The following is a 12,731-nucleotide window of genomic DNA, read 5'->3' as shown; positions in this document are numbered from 1 at the left end:
CCTTGTCAGCTCGGGGATTCGAACTTGCAACCTTTCGGTTACTAGTCCAACGCTCTAACCACTAGGCTACCCTGCCAAAATAGGGTGCAGGCCAGGCAGCAGGCTGTTAGCCAGCCTGCCAGCTTAGTGGAGTCTGCCACTAGCACAGTCAGTGTAGTCAGCTCAGCTATTCCCATTGAGACTGTGGCTGTGCCTCGACCTAGGTTGGGCAAAACTAAACATGGCGGTGTTTGCCTGAGCAATCTCACTAGAATAAAGACCTCCTCCATTCCTACCATGATTGAAAGAGATCGTGATATCTCACATCTCAAAATAGGGCTACTTAATGTTAGATCCCTCACTTCAAAGGCAGGTATAGTCAATGGACTAATCACTGATCATAATCTTGTTGTGATTGGCCTGACTGAAATATGGCTTAAGCCTGATGAATTTACTTTGATAAATGAGGCCTTGCCTCCTGGTTACACTAGTGACCATATCCCCCGTGCATCCCGCAAAGGCAGAGGTTTTGCTAACATTTACGATAGCAAATTTCAATTTACAAAAAAAAAACTGATGTTTTCGTCTTTTGAGCTTCTAGTCATGAAATCTATGCAGCCTATTCAATCACTTTTTATAGCTACTGTTTAAAGGCCTGCTGGGCCGTATACAGCGTTCCTCACTGAGTTGCCTGAATTCCTATGGGACCTTGTAGTCATAGCAGATAATATTCACATTTTTTGTGATTTTAATATTCACATGGAAAAGTCCACAGACCCACTCCAAAAGGCTTTCGGAGCCATCATCAACTCAATGGGTTTTGTCCAACATGTCTCTGGAACTACTCACTGTCACAGTCATACTCTGGACCTATTTTTTTCCCATGAAGTAAATGTTGTGGATCTTAATGTTTTTCCTCTTAATCCTGGACTATTGGACAACCATTTTATTATGTTTGCAATCGCAACAAATAATCTGCTCAGACCCCAACCAAGGAGCATCAAAAGTCGTGCTATAAATTCACAGACAACACAAAGATTCCTTGATGCCCTTCCAGACTCCCTCTGCCTACCCAAGGACGTCAGAGGACAAAAATCAGTTAACCACCTAACTGAGGAACTCAATTTAACCTTGCGCAATACCCTAGATGAAGTTGCACCCCTAAAAACATTTGTCATAAGAAACTAGCTCCCTGGTACACAGAAAATACCCAAGCTCTAAAGCAAGCTTCCAGAAAATTGGAACGGAAGTGGCGCCACAGCAAACTGGAGGTCTTCCGACTAACTTGCAGTACCGAAGAGCCCTTACTGCTGCTCGATCATCCTATTTTTCCAACTTAATTGAGGAAAATAAGAACAATCCGAAATTTATTTTTGATACTGTCGCAAAGCTAACTAAAAAGCAGCATTCCCCAAGAGAGGATGACTTTCACTTCAGCAGTAATAAATTCATGAACTTCTTTGAGGAAAAGATCATGATCATTAGAAAAGAAATGGCAGACTCCTTTTTAAATCTGCGTATTCCTCCAAAGCTCTGTTGTCCTGAGTCTGCACACGTCTGTCAGGACCGAGGATCAAGAGAGACACTCAAGTGTTTTAGTATAATATCTCTTGACACAATGATGAAAATAATCATGGCCTCTATTCCAACTAAACTACTGAAAGAGCTGCTTCCTGTGCTTAGCCCTCCTATGTTGAACATAATAAACGGCTCTCTATCCACCGGATTTGCACCAAACTCACTAAAAGTGGCAGTAATAAAGCCAATCTTAAAAAAGCCAAAACTTGACCGAGAAAATATAAAAAACTATCAGCCTATATCGAATCGTCCATTCCTCGCAAAAATGTTAGGAAAATCTGTTGCTCAGCAACTCACTGCCTTCCTGAAGACAAACAATGTCTCAAAAAAAACTGTGAAGGACCTCGATCTCTCTTTTGACAAACATATCAAGACTGTTTCAAGGACAGCTTTTTTCCATCTACGTAACATTGCAAAAATCAGAAACTTTCTGTCCAGAAATGATGCAGAAAAATTTATCCATGCTTTTGTTTCTTCTAGGTTAGACTACTGCAATGCTCTACTTTCTGGCTACCCGGATAAAGCACTAAATAAACTTCAGTTAGTGCTAAATATGGCTGCTAGAATCCTGACGAGAACCAAAAATTGTGATCATATTACTCCAGTGCTAGCCTCCCTACACTGGCTTCCTGTTAATGCAAGGGCTGATTTCAAGGTTTTACTGCTAACCTATAAAGCTTGCTCCTACCTATCTTTCCAATTTGGTCCTGCTGTACATACCTACATGTACGCTACTGTCACGAGATGCAGGCCTCCTAATTGTCCCTAGAATTTCTAAGCAAACAGCTGGGGCCAGGGCTTTCTCCTATAGAGCTCCATTTTTATGGAATGGTCTGCCTACCCATGTGAGAGACGCAGACTCAGACTCATCTCTTCAGTAGGTCATATGATTGAGTGTAGTCTAGCCCAGGAGTGTGAAGGTGAATGGAAAGGCTCTGGAGCAACAAAACCGCCCTTGCTGTCTCTGCCTGGCTGGTTCCCCTCTCTCCACTGGGATTCTCTGCCTCTAACCCTATTACAGGGGCCGAGTCACTGGCTTACTGGTGCTCTTCCATGCCGTCCCTAGGAGGGGTGCGTCACTTGAGTGGGTTGAGACACTGACGTGATCTTACTGTCTGGGTTGGCGCCCCCCCTTGGGTTGTGCCATGGTGGAGATCTTTGTGGGCTATACTAGGCCTTGTCTCAGGATGGCAAGTTGGTGGTTGAAGATATCCCTCTAGTGGTGTGGGGGCTGTGCTTTGGCAAAGTGGGTGGGGTTATATCCTGCCTGTTTGGCCCTGTCTGGGGGTATCATCGGATGGGGCCACGGTGTCTCCTGTCCCCTCCTGTCTCAGCCTCCAGTATTTATGCTGCAGTAGTTTTTGTGTCGGGGGGCTAGGATCAGTCTGTTATATCTGGAGTACTTCTCCTGTCTTTTACGGTGTCCTGTGTGAATTTAAGTATGCTCTCTCTAATTCTCTCTTTCTCTCTTTCTCTCTTTCTTTCTTTCTTTCTTTCGGAGGACCTGAGCACTAGGACCATGCCTCAGGAGTACCTGGCATGATGACTCCTTGCTGTCCCCAGTCCACCTGGCCGTTCTGCTACTCCAGTTTCAACTGTTCTGCCTGCGGCTATGGAACCCTGACCTATTCGCCGGACATGCTACCTGTCCCAGACCTGCTGTTTTCAACTCACTAGAGACAGCAGGACTGGTAGAGATACTCCTAATGATCGGCTATGTAAAGCCAACTGACATTTACTCCTGAAGTGCTGACTTGTTGCACCCTCGACAACTACTGTGATTATTATTATTTGACCGTGCTTCTACACCTGTATTGCTTGCTGTTTGGGGTTTTAGTTTCTGTGCAGCACTTTGAGATATCAGCCGAAGGGCTATATAAATAAATTTGATTATATTTTACCATGCTGGTCATTTATAAACATTTGAACATCTTGGCCATGTTCTGTTATAATCTCCACCAGGCACAGACAGAAGGCTAACCTGGCTACCCCTCATAGCCTGGTTCCTCTCTAGGTTTCTTCCTAGGTTTTGGCCTTTCGAAGGGAGTTTTTCCTAGCCACCGTGCTACTGCACCTGCATTGCTTTCTGTTTGGGGTTTTAGGCTGGGTTTCTGTACAGCACTTTGAGATATCAGCTGATGTAAGAAGGGCTATATAAATACATTTGATTTGATTGGATTTATACAAATATAAAAAACAAAAATACCTTATTTACACAAGTATTCAGACCCTATGAGATTGGACATAATTTCGAAAGGCACACACCTGTCTATATAAGGTCCCACAGTTGACAGTGTACGTCAGACAAAAAAACAAGCCATGAGATCAAAAGAATTGTCCATAGAGCTCTGAGACAGGTTTCTGTCGAGACACAGATCTGTGGAAGGGTACCAAAACATTTCTGCAGCATTGAAGATCCCCCAAGAACACATTGGCCTCTATCATTCTTAAATGGAATTGGAACCACCAAGACTCTTCCTAGACCTGGCCGCCCTGCCAAACTGAGCAATCCAGGAAGAAGGGCCTTGGTCAGGGAGGTGACCAACAACCCAGTGGTAACTCTGGCAGAGCTCTAAAGTTCCACTGTGGAGATGGGAAAACCTTCCAGAAGGACAACCATCTCTGCAGCACTCCACCAAACAGGCTTTCATGGTACAGTGGCCAGGCGGTAGCCACTCCTCAGTAAAAGGCATATGACAAACCATTTTGAGTTTGCTAAAAGGCACCTAAAGACTCTCAGACGATGAGAAACAATATTCTCTGGTCTGATGAAACCAAGATTGAACTTTTTGGCCTGAATGCCAAGCGTCACGTCCTTGACTGTCCTTGAGTGGCCCAGCCAGAGCCCGGACATGAACCTGATAAAACATCTCTGGAGAGACCGCTCCCCATCCAACCTGACAGAGCTTGAGAGTATCTGCCGAGAATAATGGGTGAAACTCCCCGAATACAGGTGTGCCAAGCTTGTAGGGACATACCCAACAAGACTTGATGCTGTAATCGCTGCAAAGGTGCTTCAACAAAATACTGAGTTAAGGGTCTGAATAGTTATGTAAATGTAATATTTATATAAATTGTATAAATTAGCACAAATTTCTAAAAACCTGTTTTTGCATTTTCATTATTGAGTATTGTGTGTAGATTGATGAGGGGAAAAAACAATTTAATACATTTTAGAATAAGGCTGTAACGCAACAAAAAAGTCAAGGGATCTGAATACTTTCCAACGGCACTGTATATATATTTAAATGATTACTGGAAAATCTTGTGTTTGTGTTTTTTACAGGACCGAGTTTACATAATGAGTGTATTGAGAAAGCCAAATTGCCTATCAAATTGTTTTCTGGCCCCTGGGAAGGAACATCTCTGTGGGAGAAAAAGAAGAAGAGGGAGAAGAGGAAGAAGAGGGAGGAGAAGAAGAAGAGGAATAAGAAGAAGAAGAAGACAGGAGGGCTTGTGAGTCCGTCAGATTTCCTGAGAGAGTTGGCCCAGTTAAATTTCCCTGACACAGATGTCAAACGGTCTTGTTTGCAAAGCCTAGTGTTTAAGTGTGGATCTGCTAGGCTTCTCTTCTCCTATCGGACTGCTCTGCTCTGCTCTGCTCTACTGGGCTAGAATCACTGATGAAGGTATCTACTGTCTTGGTCTGGGGCACTGTTACAGCTGATGAAGGTATGTAATGTCTGGATCTGGGGCACTGGTACAGCTGATGAAGGTCTGTAATTTCTGGGGCACTGGTACAGCTGATGAAGGTATGTAATGTCTGGGTCTGGGGCACTGTTACAGCTGATGAAGGTATATAATGTCTGGGTCTGGGGCACTGTTACAGTTGATGAAGGTCTGTAATGTCTGGGTCTGGGGCACTGTTACAGCTGATGAAGGTATGTAATGTCCGGGTCTGGGGCACTGTTACAGCTGATGAAGGTCTGTAATGTCTGGGTCTGGGGCACTGTTACAGCTGATGAAGGTATGTAATGTCCGGGTCTGGGGCACTGTTACAGCTGATGAAGGTCTGTAATGTCTGGGTCTGGGGCACTGTTACAGCTGATGAAGGTCTGTAATGTCTGGGTCTGGGGCACTGTTACAGCTGATGAAGGTCTGTAATGTCTGGGTCTGGGTCACTGTTACAGCTGATGAAGGTCTGTAATGTCTGGGTCTGGGGCACTGTTACAGCTGATGAAGGTCTGTAATGTCTGGGTCTGGGGCACTGTTACAGCTGATGAAGGTCTGTAATGTCTGGGTCTGGGGCACTGTTATAGCTGATGAAGGTCTGTAATGTCTGCGTCTGGGGCACTGTTACAGCTGATGAAGGTCTGTAATGTCTGGGTCTGGGGCACTGTTACAGCTGATGAAGGTATGTAATGTCTGGGTCTGGGGCACTGTTACAGCTGATGAAGGTCTGTAATGTCTGGGTCTGGGGCACTGTTACAGCTGATGAAGGTCTGTAATGTCTGGGTCTGGGGCACTGTTACAGCTGATGAAGGTCTGTAATGTCTGGGTCTGGGGCACTGTTACAGCTGATGAAGGTCTGTAATGTCTGGGTCTGGGGCACTGTTACAGCTGATGAAGGTCTGTAATGTCTGGGTCTGGGGCACTGTTACAGCTGATGAAGGTCTGTAATGTCTGGGTCTGGGGCACTGTTACAGCTGATGAAGGTCTGTAATGTCTGGGTCTGGGGCACTGTTACAGCTGATGAAGGTCTGTAATGTCTGGGTCTGGGGCACTGTTACAGCTGATGAAGGTCTGTAATGTCTGGGTCTGGGGCACTGTTACAGCTGATGAAGGTCTGTAATGTCTGGGTCTGGGGCACTGTTACAGCTGATGAAGGTCTGTAATGTCTGGGTCTGGGGCACTGTTACAGCTGATGAAGGTCTGTAATGTCTGGGTCTGGGGCACTGTTACAGCTGATGAAGGTCTGTAATGTCTGGGTCTGGGGCACTGTTACAGCTGCTTTTTCATGCTGCCTTTTTATTTATTGAATATAAATTACATTATGTGATAACTGTATGCAATAAGAAAGTTACTAGTATTTATTGATGTTTTTAGATATGTGAGAATGAATTAATGGCTACTTGTTCAACAGACAATTTTTTTGGTCAAATTGAATTAATATTATATTGATTACAAATAGTTGTGTCTAAAGTACAGTTTGAGTTTGAGCAATACTTATGTATGTTAAAAAATGTAATGATTACATTATGTCTGTGTAATTTATGTATTAATTATTATGGTTGAAATATGGTTATATTGTCTCTATATTAGGGTCTACCTACAGTACTGGTATATATATTGTTTGCCACACTACAGACAATGCGTTAGGAATTGAAACAATTGTTTTCTCTTTGTCCTCTGTGTAAACTTCATTCTGACTTCTAATCATTAACTTGCTTATTAATTCTTAATTGATAAAAACGTTGATATAGTCCAGCTAACACTTTGCACAGAAATGAGAAAAAATAAGGAGGCAGTTAGCCAGGGGGTTGCTTTAGAGAAGCTTTCCCCCAACCATTTTTGCCCTTTTGGCTCTTTTTAAAAACATACGTTATTTAACATTCTTGCCCTCAATGCCTCTGCCCTCCACAGAAGCCTACTAGAACCCTGTGTTGCCAGAGCCCCCAGAGACAAGAGAAGAGGGTTGAGATGCGTCCTGTTTGTGCTCAGCTCCTCTTCGCTGCCATCTTGTGGTCAATGCCTTACACTGGAGCTGCTGCTGTGCGGAGCCTATCCAAATCCAACCGGACTAACCATCTCCACCTAACTAGACCTGGTTTCGAGTCAGACCCTGACTCTCACTGGAATAATCTGAATCTTACCAGCATCAGCGTGCATCGTATCCGAAGGAGGCGAGCCATCTCCTCCAGAGAAATGAATTCCTTGTTGGATTATCACAACCTTGTCCGCTCCCAGGTCTTCCCTCAGGCTGCCAATATGGAGATTATGGTGAGGCCCCTGCATCTGCTGAACCAGGACAGGAAAACAAGAGACTGCTCCTCTGTCACATTCTATGGCTGGGCTTACTAACACTTAATCAAATCTGAAACATAACAGTGGTATTCTTGCTCTACACCAGAGTTAGATTTGACATTTTAGAATTATATTTTTTAAATAATTGTTTTATTATGTATATTTATTGAATAAGTCAAATCTCACATAAGTAAGTACAGACACAATCAAGCAATGTGAAAAAGAGTCGCTAGAATGATAGGACCAGTGAATATCTGTAAAGCTTTCCTCTTGGCAGGGACAGGGTGAATGTCGTTAAAATAAATACAACAAAGTATTATTTGAGAAGTGTTGAACAGCTGCTCTCTCTCACTCTCCATGCTTTAGATGTGGGATGAGCAACTGCTCTCTCTCACTCTCCATGCTTTAGGTGTGGGATGAACAGCAGAGCTCTCTCACTCTCCATGCTTTAGGTGTGGGATGAACAGCTGCTCTCTCTCACTCTCCATGCTTTAGATGTGGGATGAGCAACTGCTCTCTCTCACTCTCCATGCTTTAGGTGTGGGATGAACAGCAGAGCTCTCTCACTCTCCATGCTTTAGGTGTGGGATGAGCAACTGCTCTCTCTCACTCTCCATGCTTTAGGTGTGGGATGAACAGCTGCTCTCTCTCACTCTCCATGCTTTAGGTGTGGGATGAACAGCTGCTCTCTCTCACTCTCCATGCTTTAGGTGTGGGATGAACAGCTGCTCTCTCTCACTCTCCATGCTTTAGGTGTGGGATGAACAGCTGCTGTCTCTCACTCTCCATGCTTTAGGTGTGGGATGAACAGCTGCTCTCTCTCACTCTCCATGCTTTAGGTGTGGGATGAACAGCTGCTCTCTCTCACTCTCCATGCTTTACGTGTGGGATGAACAGCTGCTCTCTCTCACTCTCCATGCTTTAGGTGTGGGATGAACAGCTGCTCTCTCTCACTCTCCATGCTTTAGGTGTGGGATGAACAGCTGCTCTCTCTCACTCTCCATGCTTTAGGTGTGGGATGAACAGCTGCTCTCTCTCACTCTCCATGCTTTAGGTGTGGGATGAGACACTGGCTAAATCAGCAGATTCCTGGGCTTCCCGCTGCATATGGGATCATGGACCCTCACAGACCATGAGATATATGGGCCAAAACCTGTCCATCAACTCTGGCAGGTACTGTAGAACTAGCCCTGGTTCTTTCCATGTTTACAACTGTTTTATAGCTGTTGCTTATGTGATTGTTGGAGATCTGGTGTGTTTTTGTTCAACAAAGACTGTTATAGGAACACTGTCTTATGCTACAGTATATCTAGTCAAATATGAAGTAGGGTGGTATTTTAAGAAACATGAAATGCTGAAAGGTCTTTTTCTTCTCCTAGATACTGGTCAATCATTGAGCTGGTGAGGTCCTGGCAAGATGAGAAAAACTCCTTCTCCTATCCCAACACATGCAGTGGACCAGTTTGTTCCCACTATACACAGGTGTGTGGCTTAGATATTGCACTAAATAAGAATGTACAGATGTAGGATTTTAATTTGAGCCAGTTTGTTACAGCAGGAAAATAGTTTATAGACATTACATATAGCTTATATTTGTATTAGTACGAAATTGGGTGACTGTGTGTGAGAACTGTCTGTGATTGATCATGTTGACCATGAGAACTACACATTACATCAACACATTTCAGATGGTCTGGGCCAATACCAATAAGATGGGATGTGCCATCAACAAATGCTCAAACATGAATGTGTACGGGAGCTCTTGGAGGACAGCAGTGTTCCTGGTTTGCAACTACTCTATCAAGTAAGTACACACTTCTCTGTTCATGGCAAGAGCAAGCGATCTTGCAGTACATACCCAATATAGATTAATTTCTACAGGATCGGTGGGTTCCCACACAGGACGGTTGAGCTAACATACGCTAATGTGATTAGCATGAGGTTGTAGGTAACAAGAAAATTTGCCAGGGCATAGACAAATCGGATATTGGCAGAAAGCTTAAATTCTTGTTAATCTAACTGCACTGTCCAATTTACAGTAGCTATTACAGTGAAAGAATACCATGCTATTGTTTGAGGAGAGTGCACAGTTATGAACTTGAACATGTATTAATAAACCAATTAGGGCAGTCTTGATACAACATTTTGTACAGAAATCCAATGATTCATTGGATCGGTCTAAAATTTGGCACATACCATGCTGCCATCTAGTGGCCAAAATTTAAATTTCACCTGGGTTGGAATAATACATTATGGCCTTTCTCTTGCATTTCAAAGATGATGGTACAAAAATGAAACGCATGTTTATTTCTTTGTATTATCTTTTACCAGATCTAATGTGTTATATTGTCTTACATTAATTTAATACACTCCTTTTTCTATTGCATAAGCTTGACTCATCAGAGCCTTATATTTAATTGAATATCCTTTGTAATGACAGGAAACAAACAAGCAAACAAAATCAGAAGTTAACCATGTTTTATTTCTCTTCCAGGGGGAACTGGGTTGGAGAGGCTCCCTATAAGAGTGGCAAACCGTGCTCTGCCTGTCCATCAAAATATGGAGGTTCATGTAACAGAAAGCAGTGTTCCTTCAGTGGTTCAAAAGCCAAAGCCAAGAAAAGAAAAAGGTATTAGAAAGACATCTGTCATACTTTCCCTGTTATAATGGAAGACTTTTAAGAGTTCATTGTTTCTGGTCAATTATTCCGTTCCATTCATCTCAGCAACAAACAACTGCAAGAGAGGGTGTGTGAAAGAAAGGTGAAGGATTTCTAAACATAAAAAATGAATCAAAGCACAAGACCTGCTTTTTTCAGCGATTCAATTATAGTACCACTATTTTTGTGTTTATCATAAACTAATGTTTGATCCATCCACTGGATGTTAGGGAAAGAATGTTTTTCCCCCTCGGTCATGATGTTGTGAACTTAAATCTATGTAAACTCTTGTGTTGCAAAGCTCCATTTTCTCGCCATGACACAGAAAGAACCCAGCTACCAAAAACCAGACAGTACTTCTGTTGTATTCATTTGATCATGGCCTTTTTTGAAAATGTTAAGAAGATGAGTGCAATGTACACTATATATACAAAAGTATGTGGACACAGTGAAGTTGTAGGCCACACAAGCTCACAGAATGGGATCGTCGAGTGCTGAAGTGCGTATTGCGTTTAAATCGTAAAAGTTGTCTGTCCTAGTTTGCAACACTCACTACCAAGTTCCAAACTGCCTCTGGAAGCAACGTCAGCACAAGAACGGTTTGTCTGGAGCTTCATGAATTGGTTTTTGGCCGATTAGCCGCTTACAAGCCTAAGATCACCAATGGCAATGCCAAGCGTCCGCTGGAGTGGTGTAAAGCTTGCCGCCATTGGACTCTGGAGCAGTGGAAACGCGTTCTCCAGAGTGATGAATCGCGATGCCAGGAGAACGCTATCTGCCCCCAATGCATAGTGTCAACTGTAAAGTTTGTTAGAGGGGGAATAATGGTCTGGGACTGTTTGTCATGGTTCGGGCTTGGCCTCTTAGTTCCAGTCTAGAGAAATCTTAACGCTACAGCATACAATGACATTCTAGACGATTGTGTTCTTCCAACTTTGTAGCTTGTGGCAACAGTTTGGGAAAGGCCCTTTCCTGTTTCAGCATGACAATGCACCCGTGCACAAAGAGAGGTCCATACAGGTCCATACGGAAATAGTATGTCGAGATTGGTGTGGAAGAACTTTCATATAACATTTTACATTTAAGTCATTTAGCAGACGCTCTTATCCAGAGCGACTTACAAATTGGTGCATTCACCTTATGACATCCAGTAGAACAGTCACTTTACAATAGTGCATCTAAATCTTAAAGGGGGGGGGGGGGGGGTGAGAAGGATTACTTATCCTATCCTAGGTATTCCTTAAAGAGGTGGGGTTTCAGGTGTCTCCGGAAGGTGGTGATTGACTCCGCTGTCCTGGCGTCGTGAGGGAGTTTGTTCCACCATTGGGGGGGCCAGAGCAGCGAACAGTTTTGACTGGAATTGACTGCACATAGCCCTGACCTTAACCCCACCTTAACCCCATCGAACACCTTTGGGATGAATTGGAACACCGACTACGAGCCAGGCCTAATTGCCCAACAGCAGTGCCAGACCTCACTAATACTCTTGTGGCTGAATGGAAGCAAGTCCCTGCATCAATGTTCCAACATCTAGTGGAAAGCTGTCCTAGTTGAGTGGAGGCAGTTATAGCAGCAAAGGGGGGACCAGCTCCATATTAATGCCCATGATTTTGAAATGAGATGCTTGACGAGAAGGTGTCCACATACTTTTGGTCGTGTAGTGTATTTGTATGCTTATGCCAACGTGTTTGATAAATCCATAAATTGTTTGCACTGCTTTTGGTTGATTATATGGCTCTTGATTGACATTTTGCGAAGCTAAAAATAAGCACTTTTATAGTTACTGTTTTTTATTATTATTATTATTTTATAACACATTTGTTTACTGTAGATTTAGAGATCATGTTGGTTATTTGTTCTCTTGTAGACCAATTCTTTTTTTAATAACATTGTAATACACTTATTACAGCTCATGATTGGCCTGAATGTGAAATAACTGTCAACAATTATTTGAATAAACAAGAAAGGAGTTTAACTCAGTAGTGGGTGTCTAAACCTTACAGTTCCAGGTTGCTTTTTCACTTATATCTGTATTAAAATGAGATTTTCTTCCTATTTCTTCCTTGCCAATCTCATCTTAATATTAATGTACACCTAAACACAGCATGTCAGCATAGATACTATACATTGGAAACTATGACTGGCTACATGTGCATGTTATCTCAAATGTCCCCTGGCCTGCATGTTTTCATTTAACTAGGAGTCTAGTGGAGGCTAGGAGAGACTAGGAGAGGCAAGGGGAGGCAAGGGGAGGCTAGGAGAAGTGAGGCTAAGGGAGGCTAGGAGAGACTAGGGGAGGCTAAGGGGAGGCTAAGGGGGCTAGGGGGAGGCTAGGAGAGGCTAAGGGGGCATCGGGAGACTAGGAGAGGCTAGGGGAGGCTAGAAAAGGTGAAGCTAGGGGAGGCTAAGGGGGCTAGGGGAGACTAGGAGAGGCTAGGGGGAGGCTAGGAAAGGTGAGGCTAGGGGAGGCTAGGGGAGGGTAAGGCGGGCTAGGGGATCCACTCTACTGGTTTTCACCTCATTTATTCTCCATATTCATCTGCAGAGAGTC

General features: G+C 43.5%; 1 protein-coding gene across 1 annotated transcript; it reads left to right on the top strand.

Moving 5' to 3' along the window:
• The first annotated feature begins 4,486 nt into the window (after positions 1 to 4,486).
• On the top strand, positions 4,487 to 10,948 carry LOC124017885 (peptidase inhibitor R3HDML-like). Its single transcript, XM_046333143.1, has 7 exons — positions 4,487 to 4,490; positions 4,844 to 5,013; positions 7,141 to 7,497; positions 8,576 to 8,694; positions 8,901 to 9,003; positions 9,210 to 9,325; positions 10,016 to 10,948. Exons 1-7 carry the CDS (start codon positions 4,487 to 4,489, stop codon positions 10,155 to 10,157), a joined length of 1,011 nt encoding a protein of 336 aa, XP_046189099.1. The 3' UTR covers positions 10,158 to 10,948.
• The last annotated feature ends 1,783 nt before the right edge of the window (positions 10,949 to 12,731 follow it).

The sequence above is a fragment of the Oncorhynchus gorbuscha genome, linkage group LG03 (assembly GCF_021184085.1).
Source record: "Oncorhynchus gorbuscha isolate QuinsamMale2020 ecotype Even-year linkage group LG03, OgorEven_v1.0, whole genome shotgun sequence".
In the NCBI taxonomy this organism is placed as follows: Eukaryota; Metazoa; Chordata; class Actinopteri; order Salmoniformes; family Salmonidae; genus Oncorhynchus; species Oncorhynchus gorbuscha.
The sequence above is the reverse complement of the archived record's forward strand: the minus strand, read 5'-3'. Positions and strand labels throughout refer to the sequence as shown.